The 19,064-nt window shown below is 48.3% G+C and overlaps 1 protein-coding gene across 1 annotated transcript in view; it reads left to right on the top strand.

Moving 5' to 3' along the window:
• Positions 1-19,064, top strand: part of syt3 (synaptotagmin III) — an 88,959-nt gene that overhangs the window by 53,140 nt on the left and 16,755 nt on the right. The window contains exons 6-7 of the mRNA XM_052043118.1: positions 15,803-15,923; positions 17,050-17,221. Coding sequence (XP_051899078.1) covers positions 15,803-15,923; positions 17,050-17,221 — 293 coding nt within the window. The remainder of the gene's footprint in view (positions 1-15,802; positions 15,924-17,049; positions 17,222-19,064) is intronic.

Here is a 19,064-nt window from a genome sequence, read left to right on the forward strand (position 1 = left end):
TCCTGATGCAAGGTTTTAACCCAAGATGTCGACCATCCCTCTACCTCCACAGATGCTGCCTGACCTGCTGAGTTCCTCCAGCAGTTTGACTTTTACTGCAGATTCCAGCATCTGCGGTCTCTTGTGTCTCCAAGGTCTAGGGTCTCTTCCAGCCCCAGTACCCTTCACTGATTGGCTGATCAAGGAAACATCTCCGTCACTGATTGGCTGATTGAGGAAACATCTCAGTCACTGATTGGCTGAGTCTTGGAAGCTTCTCCCAACATCCCATGCCTGCTGGAAACCCACTGTCACATGCTGATGTTGTCACAAAAGTATGTCCTTAATTGGAAAATATTTTCTTTAATTAAAAAATACAATTTTGTCCACATAATAGAATTTCAAAGATATTTTGGGGATAACGTTGGTGCATGCATCAGATAACTCTTTTACATGTGCATTTCTCACAAATTTGGGGTATTAAAGGATAATTATCCCCACAATGATAAAATGTGTTGTTGTAAAGTGGAAGGAAAGAGATGTCAGTGTTTAATTTTATTTTAACATCATTTCATTTAAATATCAATAATACCTGGCACATCTTGCATGAATTCCCACATTATCCAGAGTGTTTGAGGCACCGTTGATTCCATTATAATGTACATTGTTGTGTAAGGAGATGAGGGTGATTTGACATTTTTGTGTCATGTGTGAGAAACAACTGGGAAGGAAGTCTGGCGAAGGCTTTTGAGGAGCTCTGCTGTCACCAACGGACACCCTGATGGGGTGGGAGAGGGCCAGGGCAGGGATGAATAGCCAGCCAGTTGCAGTGACTGGAGGCCACTGATGTGTGTTTAAATTAAACAAGAGTTTTCCACCAAATTCTTCCCTCTTCATCTTCCCCCCTCACTAGTTCCATCCTCACCTCACCATCCCTCCTTTCCTCCCTCCCTCCCCCTCCTTCACCCCCTTCCTCCCTCCCTCTCTTCCCCCTTCTCCCCCTCCTCCCCCTCCCTCTCTTCCCCCTCCCTCCCTTCCCCCTCCTCCCCCTCCCTCCCTCTCTTACCCCCCCTCTCTTACCCCCTCCCCCTCCCTCCCTCTCTTACCCCCCTCCCCTTCTCTTCCCCCTCCCATTCCTACCTCTCTCCTTCCCCTCCCCCTTTCCCCCTCCCCCCTCTCTTCCTCCTCTTCCCCCTCCCATTCCTACCTCTCTCCTTCCCCTCTCCCTCCCCTTCCCCTCCCTCCTTCCCTCCCTCTTTCCCCTTCTCCCTGCAATGAGCTCACTAATAGAGAACATAATTAAAGGGCAATCATTACTTTATCCAACAAGGATGTGCCCAGAGAGTGCTGAGAATTGGAACGTGCTCCCACATGGAGACCTTGTGAAAATCCTTGATGGATCTGAGGAATGAGGGTAAGCAGCGAAGGGAGAAAGGCCAGGAGTGGGTGGATGTTCAGGTTCAGCGTTACACCATTTGGGCTGAATGGCCTGTTTCTATGATGTAGTTTCTCTGCCACCTTCCTGCACAGTGTGACCCTTTCCCAGAGCACGAAGAGGAGGGCCGGGCACACGAGCAAGCACCATTCCTTTATAATGAGTGCTGGTGTCTCATCAAGTGTTTGCCCATTAGATCCCAGCAATGATTGGGCAACACACAATCTGCTGGAGGAACTCAGCAGGTTGAGCAGCATCTATGGGGGGGAGAGGAATTGTCAACATTTTGGATCGAAACCCTGCACCAGGATTACAATGGAGCAATGACTGGGCCAGACCTGGTGCTCACTACCACTGATTAGACGCCAGTGTTGTTTGGCCAAGATGAGGTTCTCATGAAGGTTCAATGGACTAAGCATCGATCCTGGTCCTCGTTAATATTTATTGAACTCTAGGAGTGAGTGTTCAGGATCCGGCTTTCATTAGCATTGGTTGGATGATAACATTGATTGGGCAGAACCTGTAGTTGTCGATGCGTCTGTCCATTTCCTCCACAGATGCTGCCTGACCCGCTGAGTTCCTCCAGCAGCTCGTTTTGTTTGATCCAGAACTCATGAGTGTTGATTGGGTGGACCTGGTAATCATTAGCATTAATTAGGTGCTAGCTTTGATTGGGCAGCACTTGGTTCTTCCTGGCATTGATTGGGTGGGATCTGGTAGTAGGTAAGTGTTGATTGGGTGTTGGTGTTGATTGAGCAGGACCTGCTCCTTGTCAGTGTTAAAATTAGGTGTTCATGTTATTAGGCTGTACCTGGTTGTCACTAGCACTGACTCAGTGGGACGTGGGAAGTGCTGGTGAGTAGATGATATGATCTCTCCATCACACAATGCCAGCAAGCCCCAATAAAGCAGGTCTTTAATCTTGCACTACAAGATGGCTCTCCTGATACCACCCTGCTCCACTCCAGCAGTGGTCAAGGGCCGAAAATTGTCTTCCTTTTCAATTCACTAAGACTCCTCTTTAGCTGCGAGTGCATAGGCAGATACAGGAAGAGTCCTCTGAGCCACTTTACAGTGTTTCCAATCTAAACTGCTGTCAGCCATCAGTGTGCGTCCCTGGGCTACGAGCAGCAAATGTACAGCCTGTCCTGTAGGTTTCTGCCCAAATTGCCAGCTGCGCTGGGAAGAGCTCGAGCAGCGAATGTGTCTTGCTTCATTGCCATCTGTTTTGCTGAAGGGGCCTTAATTACAGCATCAAAAGAAGGCCATTCAGCCCATTCTGCATGTCCTGGCTCTTAAGAAGCACTGAACAATTCTCTCCGCTACTCCTTCCCTTTGCCTTATTTGGGCAAATGTTTTCCAATTCATTGCCCTTTGAACCTGCTTCCACCCCTGGTTCACACGGCACATTCTGGGTCATCTTGGGCCATCCCTTGGCATGGAGAATGACTTGCTTCCACTCTGGGTTTGTGTGTTCTGGGGGTCTAATGAGGTTAATGTATGATGCACAGACTCTTCCACAGGTGGGGCATAGGATGGGCAGGTGGGTCGTTTTGGAGGTGCTTCACTCCTTCTGCCACTGGCTCAGGGCCTCTGTGTGATCCAAACACGTGACCTCAAGGTTCCCAATGCCATCCCAAATGCTCCTCAGTATGGATGTTGTATTTCTTCGAGGACTCCTTGAGCACAAGAAATCAGGAGCAGGAGTAGATCACTCGGCCCCACAAGCCTGTCCTGCATTGAAATGTGATCATGGCTGATCTACACTGGCCTCAACTCCTCTTCTGTGCCAGTTCTCCATAACGCTCAATTCCTCGATCTTTCAGATATTGATCTATCTCCATCTTAAGTATATCTAATGATTTCGCTTCCCGCTGGGGTGGAAAATTCCAAGGATTCACTGGGAAGAAATTTAATTGACCCACCCCTTATTTTGTAACTATCTCCTCCCGTTCATGACTCTCCCACCAGTGAAAACATCTCAACATCTCCTCTGTCGTGCCCCTTGTTCTTCTAAACATCCAGGAATACAGACCCAACTGTCTATCCTCTCCTCCAGCATACCCTTGAACCTTTCCCTCTGTCCACCCAGTAACCGCCTCCTGTAGCAAAGCTCAGAACAGACCGTCACTGAGCAACATGTAATGCCCTCTTTTCCATTTGATACCTGAATTGCGAAAGGTTTTTGTGTGCTGGATCAACCTCCCAATAACTCAATATCAGAAGTGGTTTAAAGATTGACGGATGCATCAAATGGCTGCCACGCCCTCAGTGGGGGTGTCCCCTGCCATCTGCACCAAATTCCTGGCCACACTGTTGGTAACACCTGCCTGACACCCCCACCTCGCCACCACTCCCCCCCCCACCCCGCAACGGGAAAGGCAAACCTATCCCAGGGGAAGGTAACCAAAAACTGGAGGGCAAAGGTTTAAGATCAGAGGGGAAAGATTTAGAAGGGACCTGAGGGGCAACTTCTTCATACAGAGAGTGGTGGGTATATGGAACGAGCTGCCAGAGGAAGTGGTTGAGGCAGGTACAATAATATTTAAAAGACATTTGGACAGGTACATGGATAGGAAAGGTTTTGAGAGATATGGGCCAAATGCAGGCAAATGGGACTAGCTTGGGTGGGCACCTTGGTCAGTATGGACAAGTTGGGCAGAAGGGCCTGTTTCTGAACTGTATAAGTCGATAACTCTAAATAATAGGCAGGAATTGGAATTGGTTTATTATTGTCACATGTACCGAGGTACAGTGAAAAACTTGTCTTGCATACTGTTAGTACAGATCAATTCATTACACAGTGCATTGAGGTAGTACAGGGTAAAACAATACAGAATGCAGAATAAAGTGTCACAACTACAGACAAAGTGCAGTGCAGGCAGGCAATAAGGTGCAAGGTCATAACGAGTGGGATTGTGAGGTCAAGAGTCCATCTTATTGTACCAGGGAACCGTTCAATCATCTTATAACAGCCTGAGCCATAGAGGTCGAAGAGTTCGCTCCGTGAGCATGCTGACTGAGCCAGGAGGTTGTGAGTTCGAGCTCCACTCCGAAGACATTGGCCTGGCTGACGGTCCTGGTGTCAGTGTTGAGTGGGCTGTGTGGTGTTGCACGTCCCATCGCTCGGTCGATCTGTCGCCGAGTTGGGCATATGAAGGAACCACTCCCCTTTGTCCTGGACAAGGCTTTGTCCCCAAGTCAGACTCCCTGGGGCAACAACACGACTCCACCATCACCTCGTTGCTGCTGGCGGGATCTCACTGTGCACACACTGGTTTCGCAGGCAAGCCATTGACTGCAAGCCACTCTGAGATGTCTTGTGCTCCAAAAGGGAAACAAAAATGTGCCTTCCTTTGTTTTCCAGCCAGCTCCCAGTATTCCTCATGTTACATTTAGGCTGCAGCTCCCTCCCATCTCCTGCCTCAGGGCACATGGCACCTGTGACAGTTTCTTCAGGGAGTGAAGTCTGCCATCCATCCTTGGTCTTGCCTATAATATGACTCCAGGCCCAGTAACGTGGTCGGCCCTTCACTGACGCCTTTCCTTTCCATACCTGAGAGCTCGGAGGCTGGGAAAAGCAGTTGGGGAGGTGAGGGAATGCTACTGAGGGATTGTCCCGGCTTTCTGTACTTGAAGGAAGTATCCCACCTTTGGAGAGCGTGGAATGTCTGGAATCCAACTGTTGTTGGATGTGGTTGGGGCAAGGGGTGAGAGGTTGCTGGGGGAGGGGAACAAGTCTGCTTCCTATCACCGCATCAACTGATGACTTGTGGTCTTCAGACCTCCTGAGAACAGCACCCTGGCAACAGCTCAACAACTGATCAGATCACCAACCCTCCAGGAACGGAGTCACAGAGAGATACAGCCCGGAAACAGGCCCTTCGGCCCACCAAGTATATGCTGACTGTCAAACACCCATTTAAACTAAACCTACAATGAACCCATTTTATTTATTCTCCCCACATTCTCATCAACTCCCCTCAGATTCTACTCCTCACCCACACACCAGGGACAATTTAAAAGTGGCCAGTTAACCCATTGACCTGGACATCTTTGAGATGTGGGAGGGAATCGGAGCACCCGGGGGAAACCCACAGGGTCACAGGGAGAATGTGCAAAATCCACACAGACGGTAGCGGAGGCTGGGACTGAACCTGGGTCTCTGGCGCTGTGAGGTAGCGGTTCTACTAACTGCGCCACTGTGCTGCCCGAGATTACCCCAGAGTCTCTGAACCATTTCTGGAAACAAAATATGTCATCATATTTGTGATGTACTGGTGCTCTACGTGAACTGGTATCACTGTTACCAAGTGTAGAGGGCCAGCAAAATTGCAATGCAAGTGTGGGGTGTGCATCTGCCAGTGTATTAAACTCTGCAGGGAGCAGACTCAGTGACAATCACTGTGCAGAGGGACTGACATGTCTCAACTTGGAGATCAGGACCACAGGCTAAGCCTGAGGACAGTGGGAGAGGATTGCAGCAAGAGTCCCTGGATCTGGAGCTAACTGTGGGGCACAGGCCAGGTGTGGGGTGGGGGACGGAATCACTGCCCACTGCCCTGAGGGACCAGGTCTGAGGAAGGCTGGGTGGGCTCTGGGCCCCATCTCCAGCGTAATAAAGGGCGAATTGGGGATTACCTTTAATGGTTGCCATGGTGATATCCTCCCCAGTTGATTTATCTGCAGAGCTTGGATGGATGGCTCCTTCCGTACATTGTGGAAAATCAGTGGCAGCTCCCCCTGGTCTGTCACCTCACCCACTACTCCCCCATCCACCAGAGAGAGCTCAGACCCCACCCCCACCGACAGCACCCGACCACCAGGCAGGACAGACAAGTTCGGCTCAGGGATGAAAAATATTACATCCTTGGGATCTGGTTGTGTGCAGATTGGCCATGGTTGGGTCAGGATGACCTGGGATTGGCTTCAGTTATGTTGGGTTGTGATTGGCTGTGGGCAGGTTGGGTTGTGATTGGCCACAGTTAGGTTGGGCTGAGATTGGCTGCAGTTGAGGTGAGTTGGGATTGGCTGTGATTGGGTCTGGTTGGGATCAGCCCTGGTTGAGTTGGGTTGGGATTGGCTGTGCTCAGATTGTGTTTGGATTGGGTTTCAATTTTATACCCACGCTGGATAGTTAAAACTAGAGGAGATAGATTGAGAGAAAGTGATAAGAAATTCAGAGGATGTCTGAGGGCGACCTTTCTCACCCAGAGAGTGGGGAGTACCTGGAACACTCTGCCTGAGAGAGTGGTGGAAGCAGAGTCACTGACAGCATTGAAGAAGTGTCTAGATGAGCACTTGAATCACCCAGGCATAGAAGGCTGGAAGAGGAGATTAGTACAAATGGCTCTCTGTGGGTTGGCAAGCACATGGTGGGCTGAATGGCCTGTTTCCATGCTGTGTGACTTGATGACTATAACCTCCACCAGATGAGGCTGAGTGAAAAGGTTCAGCGACCTTCCCAGTAGCAGACCCTGAGCTAATACAGCAGATGATGTGTTGGGTACCAACAGCGTCTGAGCTGCAGTTTCTGGGGTCGGTGTGCTTTAGCTGAGTATTTCAGGTTGTTACTGGAGCCAGGGCAGATCGGTCTGACAGGCTGTGTGGGGTGGGACACCGCACGATGGCATTGCAGCTGGCCTTCACCATCGCATCGATTTGCTGTCTGTCTTCAGCCTTCACATTTCTCAGGCTGACAGGAGTGGGAGTCCAGAACACAGTGACTCAAAAATAAACGCATCCTCCTCCCTCTTGGATATCTCCCAGTCCAGTTTTTATCCGCCTTGGCAGCCTCAGCTGTCCGCAGTGATAAGCCTGACCAGCCTGCCTTCCGGTGGAAGAGTTAGTGTGTGCACAGGGGTGGTTGAAGGGAGAAGAAGGAAAATGGGAGGGGGGTTGTATAAAAATTAAATCTTATTCTAAAAGCTTCTCAGCAGGGGAAACCTCGTGTCAATCTAAAGTGAGTCATAACCAGGAGGTTATTGTGAATGTAGTTGTTGTTGTGATGTGGGGGGAGGCAAGGAGAAATGTTCACACAGTAAGATCCCACACACCAGACGATGTCCAGATAGTCTGTTTCAATGATGTTGGTTGAGGGATCGATATTAGCCCAGGCGCAGGGTAGAGAGGCAGGGATGGTTGGAGGGAATATCTCTTCTTTGTAACAATGTCATGGGACTATTTCCCATCTGGGAGAGCCAAGATGCCTTGTTTTGGTCTCTGTTCTCCGACATGCACACATCAGAAAAATTGAGTGCGTTGTTGGGGGTGTGGGGTTTGGAGGTGACCCCAAAAAAGGTTTGGCCATGATTCCTCCTCACTTGCATAGCAGAGAGCATCTTTCACCAGCACCCATTGAACCCACAGCATCCACCAGCTCGAAATGCAAGTGTACCAGCTGTCCCTTCGAGGCACATGCCAGTGGAAATCTATCTTCATCTCTTCCTATATCTTTTTCTCTGTCAGCACTGTCATCAGGAACGAGAGAGGAGTTGGCCATCTGGCCCTTGAGTCTGTGCCACCATTCATCAACATCAGTCCTATTTCCCTGCACTTTCCACATGTCCCTTGCTTCTCTTAACATCCAGAAATCTAATTGGTATTTGGTTTAATATCGTCACATGTACTGAGATACAGTGAAAAGCTTTTGTTTGCGCACCATCCTTACAGATCATTCCATACGTAAGTACATTGAGGTAGTAAAACAGAAACCAGAATGCAGAATATAGTGTTACAGTTACAGAGAAGGTGCAGTGCAGGTACACAAATAAAGTGCAAGGGCCATCACGAGGTAGATTGGGAGATCCAGAGTTCATCTTCTAATGTATAAGAGATCCACGATCTCTGTTACAGATGCAAAAAATGACTAGGATTAATAAAAAGATTTAAAAGGTTATGGGCCATTCACAGTAAATGGGATTAGCTTGGATGGCGTCTTGGTCGGCATGGACCAGTTGGGCTGAAGAGCCTGTTTCCGTGGTGTATAACTCTGTGACTCTATGACTCAATGACTAGTCCTCCACAGCCCTCTGGGTGAGAATTCTGGAGGTTTATCTCCCTATCTCAGTCCTAAATAGCCCACCCCTTTACTCTGAGACTGAGGTACCTGGCTCTAGACTCCTCAGTCAGAGCAACATCCACCCTGTAGAGCCCTGTACAAATTCTGCAAATTTTCGTGAGATCGCCTCTCATTCTTCCTATCTCCAGAGAATGCAGGTCCAGTCTACTCAATCCCTCCTTGTGGTAAACCCAGCACCAGGAACCAGTCAGGCGAATCATCATTGTACATGAATGGTAGAAAAATGTAGGGCTACATGGGAGGGAAGGGTTAGATAGATCTTAGAGCAGGATAAGATGTCGGCACAACATTGTGGGCCAAAGGGCCTGTACTGTGCTGTAATATTCTGTGTTCTATGTTTTTTTTAAATGTACTCCCTCTGTGGCCACTATATGATTCCTTAGGTAAGGATGCCATATCCATGGGAGCATCCTCACTGCCTGGGCTACAGAGGTTTAAGAAAGTGTCACATCTGTCAAGCCCACAGCCTCTACCAGCTCCCCTCCACATCACGTGACATCGTGACTTGGAATTGTACCTCTGCCTCTTTATTCTCACTGCAGCAGACCCCTGGAACCCTCCCTCCCCAACAGCACGGTGGCATCCCCTTCACCAGAGGGGAAGTAGCGGTTCAAGAAGGTGGCTCACCCCACCGTCTCCAGGATGATTGGGAAGAAGAATCAGGTTTATTATCACTGACATATGTCATGAAATTCGTTGTTTTGTGGCAGCAGCACAGTGCAAGACATAAAATTACTATGAGTCACATAAATAAATAACTACATAAATAGTGCAAAAGAGGAATAACGAGGTAGTGTTCATGGGTTCACGGATTGTTCAGAAATCTGATGGCGGAGCGGAAGAAGCTGTTCCTGAAACATTGAGTGTGGGTCTGTAGACTCCTGTACCTCCTCCCCGATGGTAGTAATGAGAAGAGGACATGTCCCGGGTGGTGAGGGTTGGGAAATAGCCGGTGCTAACTGCATTCCGAGAACAAGTGTTTACAGGGAACATTGCAGGCTTGCATTTCTCCAAGGTTATTGGACTCTGCATCATTTAGGCACCCTTCCATTATTGTGTTGTGAAATTTGCACAAATTGAGGAAGGACTGTGTAAGTGATTACTTTGGCAGGAAACACTGCTGAATGCTACAACACATCATTTGTTGTATAGACCCTGGGCAGACAATCCTACCTGTATTCTCTCTGAAGCCATTAGATAATAGAGTTCATCCATCATATCCCCATTTTAAGCAAGTATTAATTATGTTGAAAGCTAATTGAAATGCCTGTGCATGGTCAATCTCAATGACAAAGGCCAGAGACACAATGTCTGGACTGAAAGAGGGGCCCAGCGCAGTGCATGCTGCACACGGAGATGAATATTTTGGAGATAACTGTCCTGTTGCATTTATTAAACTCACTGTATGGTAGTACAGAATTGACTCTGTCACTGCTGTGGCTCTGTGGGTGCAGAGACAGCACTGGTGGTACCTCCTAGTGCTTGAGATGTCTGTAGGTGGTCCATACTCGGGAGTGAACCGGGGGAGGAGGGGGAGGTGTGGGGATCACAGCTGGCACCAATACTGCCTCTACAAAATCCTCCAAATCCACTGGCAGGATGAGGATGATGAAGCAGGTGAGGCTGCTGCTTCACTGCTCCAGTGACCCGGGTTCGATCTTGACCGCTGGTGCTGTAAGTGTGTCGAGTTTGCACATTCTCTCCATGACCAGGCTTTCCCAAGGCACTGGAAAGCGTCGGTGGAGTCAATGGAGGGGAGGCTGGTTTGTGTGATGGACTGGGCTGTGTCCACAAGTCTCTGCAATTTCTTGCGGTCTTGGGCAGAGCAGTTGCCATACCAAACCGTGGTGCATCCAGATAGGATGCTTTCTGTGGTGCATCTGTAAAAGTTGGTGATGATCAATGGGAACAAGAGTACGAAGACCATGGGTTCAAGTCCCGCTCCAAAGGCTGACCCAGGTGTGTAACACTGCTCTGTCAGAGGTGGTCCAGAAGAGATGTTAGATTATCTACTCTCATGGGTAGGTGGAAAATGTTCCAAGGTCACTATTTCAGAAAACAGCAGGGTGTTGTTCCCAGTCCCATGGCAAATATTAACCCTCAGTCTAAAACAGAGCATCTCTTCATTAACACATTGCTGTTTGTGGGAGCTTGCTTTGTACAAATTGGCTACTGTTTCCTCACCATGCAACACTGATTGCACTGTAACCACACTTCATTGGTTGTGGCTCCTTCAGGACTTCCTGAGAATGTGAAAACTGTTCTTCTTAAGAAGGCTGGGGGGGTGACCTAACTGAAGTCTTCAATGAAAGGCATTGATGGAGTGGATGCAGAGTTTCCACTTGGGGAGAACGGCATAACCAGAAGCCGTCATTATGGGATGGTCACCAAAACATCCAACAGGGAATTGAGAAGAAACTTCTTTCTCCTGAGAGAAGGGAGGAAGTGGAACTAACTCCCATAGGCGGTTGCTGAGGTGACTGGTGTCAATGCCTTTAAAGGCAAGCTGGACAAGGGTATTAGGGAGAAGGGAGCAGACGGCCATACTGACAGATGCAGATTTGGAAACCAGGAGGAGACTCCTTAGAGGTATTGGAATTGGTTTATTATTGTCACGTGTAATGAGGTACAGTGAAAAGTTTTGTTTGTGTACCATTCAAACAGATCTTTCCGTAAATAAGTACGTCAAGGTAGTAAAAAGGTAAAACAGAATTGTAGTGCGCTAGCATGGGTGAGATGGAACAGAGAATGTTTTGTGTTCTATACCCTATGTATACATGCCGGTCTTTCTTTCCTGCTCTGTCTCTGTACTCAATTAATCTGACTCCCCCTGTATATTCCTCCTGTTCAAGGACTCACTGAACCAACTGCCTTCAAGGGGCTGGAGTTCTTTCCCGTCTCAGGGAGGGCTGAGACGTGGCCACTATCGACGGGGAGTCAAGGGTAGATATAAGGAAGATCTTTCCACTTCCAGGCAAGAGCTTGGACCCATAAAGAAGGTCATCAGTTCACGAGGAACTGCTTTGATCAGAGATCATTGAAATAGCTGAACTTGCCCCCAGGAGTTGTTGAGCTAAAGGTCAGATATAGATTTAGAGAGAGGTTGGAATGTCTATTTCAGTGTAATTTAGGGTAATTTTTCTACTCACTGTTAAATTTATGATCCCTCATTACCAACTCCCCAGTAATGAAAATAACCTTCCACTTCTCACTCCATCAAAACACTCAGAATTAAGAAATAAAAACTCTCTTAAATTTCCAGTGTGATTTATGTTTATACCATCCCAGTTTTCTGCTCCAGGCAGACCTGGCACCTTCCTGGCAGATCTCATCTCAACACCATATCTGTGTTCAATGCTTATTATTCAGGGAGAGTCTAAAGCTGCTTCGGAATCAGGAATTAGCATTTATATAGCGTCTCCTCTTGAGGCCTTTTGCAGCCAATAATGTGTGCAATCTGGGGCCGGCTAATAACGGACCCAAAAGTGGGTGTTGAGGACTAACTCATCCTCACTAACCCACCCAGAATTTCCTTCCCACTGCCAGTCCTTCCCAAATAGTGTGGGCGATGGGGATCCCTGTCTGTTCCACCATTATCCTTGCTAGTTGTGCTCATCTGATTGTCCCTGGTTGCGATCTCCTGACAGAGGAAACAGAGACCCTGTAACGGCCCTTCCCCCTCAGCTAACAACCTTGATCTTGACTTAACTCTCAGATCTAAGTAGTTGTCCAGACTGTTGACCTCACAGTCTACCTCGTCTTGGCCCTTGCACCTTATTGTCTGCCTGCACTGTGCTTTCTCTGTAACTGTAACACTTTATTCTGCATTCTGTCATTGTTTTCCCTTGAACTACCTCGATGTGATGAAATGATCTGTATGGATGGCATGCAAAACAAAGTTTTTCACTGTGCATGTGACAATAATAAATCAATTTATCAATTTAATTTAATTTGTGGCAGGATCAGAGTTGTGATTAAGAGTTGTTCCTTAATCCCTTCTCTCCATATCCTCAAGTATCCCTCAAGTTCTATGTTCTATGATGTGGAAGCTTTAGAGAGGGTGCAGAGGAGATTTACCGGAATGCTACCTGGATTGGAGAGCATGTCTTATGAGGATAGGTTGAGTGAGCTCGGGCTTTTCTCTTTGGAGAGAAGGAGGATGAGAGGGGACTTGACAGAGGTGCACAAGATAAGAGCCATAGATTGAGTGGACAGTCAGAGACTTATTCCCAGGGTGAAAATGGCTAACACAAGGGAACATAATTTTAAGGTGATTGGAGGAAGTTATAAGGGGGATGTCAGGGGTAAGTTTTTTACACAGGGGGTGGTGGGTGCGTGGAATGCACTGTCTGCAGAGGTTGTGGGGACAGATACATTAGGGACATTTAAGAGACTTAGATCACCACATGAATGATAGAGAAGTGGAGGGCTATGTGGGAGGGAAGGGTTAGATAGATATTAGAGCCCACAACATTGCAGGCCGAAGGGCCTGTACTGTGCCGTAATGTTCTATATGGTATGGGTGTGGCAGGGTAACGTCCATATTGCTGGAACAATGGTGTCCGGGGCCGGTGACTGAACAGTCCCTAACCCACCATGGCATCTCAAGGTTAAACAAATCTTCAGTAAAGGAACTAAGTAATGGTGGCAATAAAACCATCTGGTTGTTGTGGGTATGGTCATAGACTGTCAAGGGATACAGCTCCCAAAAAGGTCCTTCGGACCATCGTCCATGCCGACTATCAACCACCAACTTATACTAATTAAGTCAAGTTTATTGCCATGTGAGCAAGTACGGTGAGGTACAGGTACAATGAAAGCTTGCTTGCAGCAGCATCACAGGCACGCAGGTACAGACAACACACAGAACATAAATTGTACATAAGTTATACAGAATCAGAATCAGATTTATTATCACTGACTTCTTTGACGTGAAATTTGTTGTTTTGTGGCAGCAGTACAGTGCAAAGACATAAAAATTACTATAAATTACAAATAGTGCAAAAAATGAATAATGAGGTAGTGTTCATGGGTTCACGGACCGTTCAGAAATCTGAACGCGGCGGGGAAGAAGCTGTTCCTGAAACGTTGAGTGTGGGTCTTCAGGCTCCTGTACCTCCTCCCCGATGGTAGTAACATGAAGAGGGCATGTCCCAGATGGTGAGGGTCCCCAGTGATGGATGCTGCCTTCTTGAGGCACCGCCTCTTGAAGATGTCCTCGATGGTGGAAAACTATACAAAACACAACAGTAGTGTGAAAAAAAACACGATCAGAGGGAAGGGTGCAAACAGTGGGGCCGGAGTGCAGCGACATTTTGCAGGCAGCATTCAGGAGAACGCTCATACTCATGTTCTCACCTATCCAACCTTAGCCAATTTTGTTCTCCCCACATTCCCATCAACTTCCCCCAGATTCCACCACTCATCTACACACATCTGTTTCTCTCCCCACAGCTGCTGCCTGACCTGCTGATTATTCCAAGAATTCTTTATTTTCATTTCAGACATACAGCTTCTGCAGCTTTACCGGCAAAACCGTGGGAGCATTGCCGGTAAAGCTGTCCGTAACTGCCCACCTCTTGTTGTCCTTGACAAGTTGGTGGTGAACTGTCTTCCTGACCTACTGCAGTTGCAGTGAATGGAGACAATCGCTAATACCAATCTCTATAAATCTACATTAGCATTGCCCCAGCCTATCCATTCCAGTCCACTTAACTAAATTTGACAGCTCTAATTGGATTTGGAATGATTGAACAGGGGAGACTCTGGACACACTTTACCTTGGACACTCTCTTACATTTGAATCATCCAAGGTCCTTCATCACCTCTGGAAAAAGGCCTATGGTTATGAAGGGCATTCTACAGACAAATGGCTGCCTCACAGCGCCAGAGACCCGGGTTCAATCCCAACCTCTGGTGCTGTCTATGTGGAGTTTGCACGTTCTCCCTGTGACCACATGGGTTCCCCCGGGAGCTCTGGTTTCCTCCCACATCCCACAGACGTGTGGGTTGGTGGGTTACTTGGCCGCTGTGAATAGCCCCCAGTGTGTGGGTGGGTGGTGGAATCTGGGGGAAGCTGATGAGAATGTGGGGAGAATGAAAACTGGGATTAATACAGGATTGGTGTAAGAGGGTAGTCTGGACTCTGTGGGCTGAAGGGCCTGTTTCTGTCCTGCATCTCTCTGTGATTCTCTGTGCAATAGGCTGGTTATTAGGATCAGCTGTTGGCAAAGAAGAGAACTACAAGGTACAGACAAGGGGAGGCACTGTGGTGCAGTGGGTAGTGCTGCTGCCTCACAGCTCCAGGGACCCGGTTCAATCCTGACCTCGGGGCTGTCTGTGCGGAGTTTGCATGTTCTCCCAGTGGGATTCTGCCGGGTGCACTGATACCATCCCACGTCCCAAAGATGTGCTGTTAGGATAATCACCCCTTAGTGTGTGGGTCTCTGGCAGATGAACCAAAGGGGAGTTGAGGGGCATGAGAAGGGGGATGGGACAGTGAATTGCTCTGTGGGAAGGCAACAGGGAGTCACAGAGTCACACAACACAGAAACAGACCTCTCGACCCAGGCCGAGCTTCGGCACCCACTGACTCCAGTCCCACACAAGAGCCACTTTATTCACCCCACCCTCCCATCAACATTCCCGGATTCTACTGCCCACCTACACACTAGGGCCAGTGACAAGATGCACGTCTTTGGGATGTGGGAGGAAACCCACGCATTCACAGGGAGAACCTGAAAACTCCACACAGACAGCATCAGAGGTCAGGATTGAACCTGGGTCACTGGTGCTCTACTAGCTATGCCACTATGGACACAATGGGCTGAATGGCCTTCCTCTATGTCACGGCAAGTAACATCCTGACAGTCTGACTCGAGCTGGTGGTACCTGACTGTATTTGTGAAGTTTGTCTTGGGCTGGGTGTACATTCTGATAAAATCTTTGGGTTGGCTCCATGTGCAGGTCAGGGTGATGCATCTCTGTCCTGTGTCCTTCACTCTTGGTCAATACCAACATGTGTGCAGTGGAGCAGGTTTATTTGATTCTACAGGTGACTCTGTTATGGAGAAAATGCTAAGACCCTGGTCTCAGGTTGGCTCTGGACATGTTTTACTTTTAATGTGAGCCAGTTGTGGCGAAAGTTATGTCTAATAATTGTATCCCACTGGTCCCACCTTGTTCAGTCCTGATATTAGACGGGCCACGTTCCCCTCGAGAAGAACGGTACGAGGTGGCCAACCTTTGCCCTAGGACCATGTTGAGGTGATCGGGGACACTAACCGAGGACAATGCTCTTCTTTCAGGAAAAGGCTGACCTGGGTGAGATCAACTTCTCGCTGTGCTACCTCCCAACAGCTGGGAGACTCACCATCACCATCATCAAAGCCACCAATCTTAAGGCAATGGATTTAACCGGATTCTCAGGTACGTTCATCGTGGTGCATCAGATAAACACATTCACTCTCCACTCAGCCAAGCCAATTATACACTCTGAGTCCAGCCCAATCTCCCCACACTCTCCATCCTATCCCACACACAATCCCTCTCTAGTCCTCTCCCACCCTGTACTCCCCAGCACTCACATCCTACCACACACCCTCTCCACCATGTCCCATCCATGTCACATTCTACCCATTACCCTCACCCACTATTCCACCTTCCCCTTGTCTCCATCCCTCAAATTCTACCCCATTACCCCCTTCCACCTTCCCAATTGCCACCCCCACAATCTACCCCAATCCCTCCCACTCCTCTACCCCAACTCCCCCACCCCCAGTCTCTATCCTTGCTCTCTCCCCATTCTCCCTAACTCTTCTCCCCACCATCTCCATCCCCCAGCCCCTATCCCACTATACCCTCCCATTCTCCACCCTCCCACAAACATAGAACATAGAACACTACAGCACAGGACAGGCCCTTTGGCCCACAATGTTGTGCCGATATTTTATCCTGCTCTAAGATCCATCTAACCCTTCCCTCCCACATAGCCCCCTATTTTTCTATCATTCATCTGTCTATCTAAGAGCCTCTTAAATGTCCCTAATGTATCTGCCCCAACAACGTCTGCCGGCAGTGCGTTCCACACACCCACCACCCTCTGTGTAAAAAAACTCACCCCTGACATCCCCCTTATACCTTCCTCCAATCACCTTAAAATTATGTCCCCTCGTGTTAGCCATTGTCGCCCTGGGAAAAAGTCTCTGACAGTCCACTTGATCTATGCCTCTTATGCCACAAGGGACATTAATGTCATGACACAGGTTGGGTTTAATCTACTGGAGTAGCAGAGCAGAACCAAGGGATTGCATGCCTCCCGCTGTTTCAGTGGCAGTCATTCTGGGTCACTGACTCCTGGCTGGTTTCTCTGTGTTGCCTCTCCCTGTGCAAGGTGCTGAGGCCAATTGCAGGTCCACGGGGGGGGGGGGGGGTTGGAGGCTGCCGTTTGCGGGTTTGTGGGGGAGAGGAGTTGAGTGGGAAGGCTCAGAGAGGTTGCAAGACTTTGGTGTGCTCCAGCCGAGAGATGTCCCACCAGTGCGCTCTCCTTCTGCAGACCCCTACGTGAAGGCCTCACTGATTTGTGAAGGGCGGCGGCTGAAGAAGCGGAGGACCTCGATAAAGAAGAACACACTGAATCCGGTGTACAACGAGGCACTGGTCTTCGACATTCCCAACGAGAACATGGATCACGTGAACGTCATCATCGCAGTCATGGACTATGATTGGTGAGAATCTCTCTGGGTAAATGATTCAGGTTGTTACTCCCAGCAGTGTCTGAGTAGTGACTGACTGATAGAGTGCATGTGTGCACGAGGTTATTAGCGTGTGTGCATGTGTGGTGTGCTTCTGTACATGTGTATACAGACATATGTGTCGGCATGAATGTGCGTTTCTGTTTCTGTACACAGTTGTTAGTGTGTGTGTGTGTGTGTGTGTGTGTGTGTGTGTTTATGTGTTTGAATATATGCACAGGTATATATGCAGACCTATTCCCGTTTTCCACCTGATTGAAGCACGTGTATGTGTTGCTGCGGTGTGCTATGTGGAACTGAGACAATCATTCCCAAACTTCAGTTTCAATGTGTCACAGGTTAGTCATCAGCTGTGGAGGGGAAGGGTCTGTCATCATTTTGGATTCTGTCCCCCGAGGCTGATTCTCCACAGGGAACTCCCAACAAATGCTGCAATCCTGAGAATTCACAGGGACTGACTGTCCCTGGGATACAGCCCCGCACACACTGACTCTCCCTGGGGTACAGTCCACACACACTGATTCTCTTTGGGACACAGTCCCACTCACACTGACTCCCATGGAGGTCTCATTTGAAAGGCAACAGCTCTGAAAGCGTGGCACTCCTTCAGTACTACACTGAAGCATCAACCCAGATTTTTGCGTTAATCTCTGGCAGAGAATTCGAACCCTCATCCTTCTGTCTCAGAGATGAAGGTGCAATCCACAATAGGCCAGTGATCAGATACATTTCTCCCTATTTTCATTGGGCGAAGGGCTTCTTCAAATTAATTGGTAAATTGATAAATTGGTTTATTATTGTCACACGTACCGAGATACAGTCAAAAACTTTGTTTTGCATGCTATCCATACAGATCATTTCATTACATCAGTGCATTGAGGTAGTACAAGGGAAAACACTAACAGAATGCAGAATAAAGTGTTACAGTTACAGAGAAAGTGCAGTGCAGGCAGACAATAAGGTGCAAGGTCATAATGAGATAGATTGTGTGTTCAAGAGTCTATCTCATCATACTAGGGGATCATTCAATAGTCTTATAACAGCAGGATAAAAGCTGCCCTTGAGCTTGGTGGTACGTCCTTTCAGGCTTTTGTATCTTCTACCCCATGAGAGGGGTGAAAAGAGAGAATGTCCAGGCTGCGTGGGGTCTTTGATTATGTTGGCTGCTTTACCGAGACAGTAAGAAGTATAGACAGAGTCCACAGAGGGGAGGTTGGTTTCCATGATGTGCTGAGCTGTGTCCACAGCTCTCTGCAGTTTCTTGTGGTCACGGGCAGGGCAGTTGCCATACCAAGTTGTGATGCATCCAGATACGAAATTTTCTATGGTGCATCGATAAAAATTAGTGCGAGTCAAAGGGGACGAATTTCTTTAGCCTCCTGAGGAAATAGAGGTGTTGGTGAGCTTCCTGGGCTGTGGCATCTAAATGGGTGGACCAGGACAGATATTGGTGATGTTCTCTCCTAGGAACTTGAAGCTCTCAACCCTCTTGACCTCAGCACCACTGATGTAGACAGATGCATGCGCACTACCCTGCCCCCTCACTTCCTGAAGTCAATGACCAGCTCTTTTGTTTTGCTGATATTGAGGGAAAGGTTGTTGTCATGACACCATGTCACTAAGCTCTCTATCTCCTTCCTGTACTCCAACTTATTATTTGAGATATGGCCCACTATGGTGGTGTCATCTGCAAAATTGTAGATGGAGTTAGAGCAGAATCTGGCCACGCAGTCATGAGTGTACAAGCAGTAGGGTAGGGGGCTGAGCACACAGCCTTGTGGGGCACCAGTGTTGAGGATAATTGTGGTTGAGGATA

The sequence above is a fragment of the Pristis pectinata genome, chromosome 33 (genome assembly GCF_009764475.1).
Source record: "Pristis pectinata isolate sPriPec2 chromosome 33, sPriPec2.1.pri, whole genome shotgun sequence".
Taxonomy (NCBI): domain Eukaryota; kingdom Metazoa; phylum Chordata; class Chondrichthyes; order Rhinopristiformes; family Pristidae; genus Pristis; species Pristis pectinata.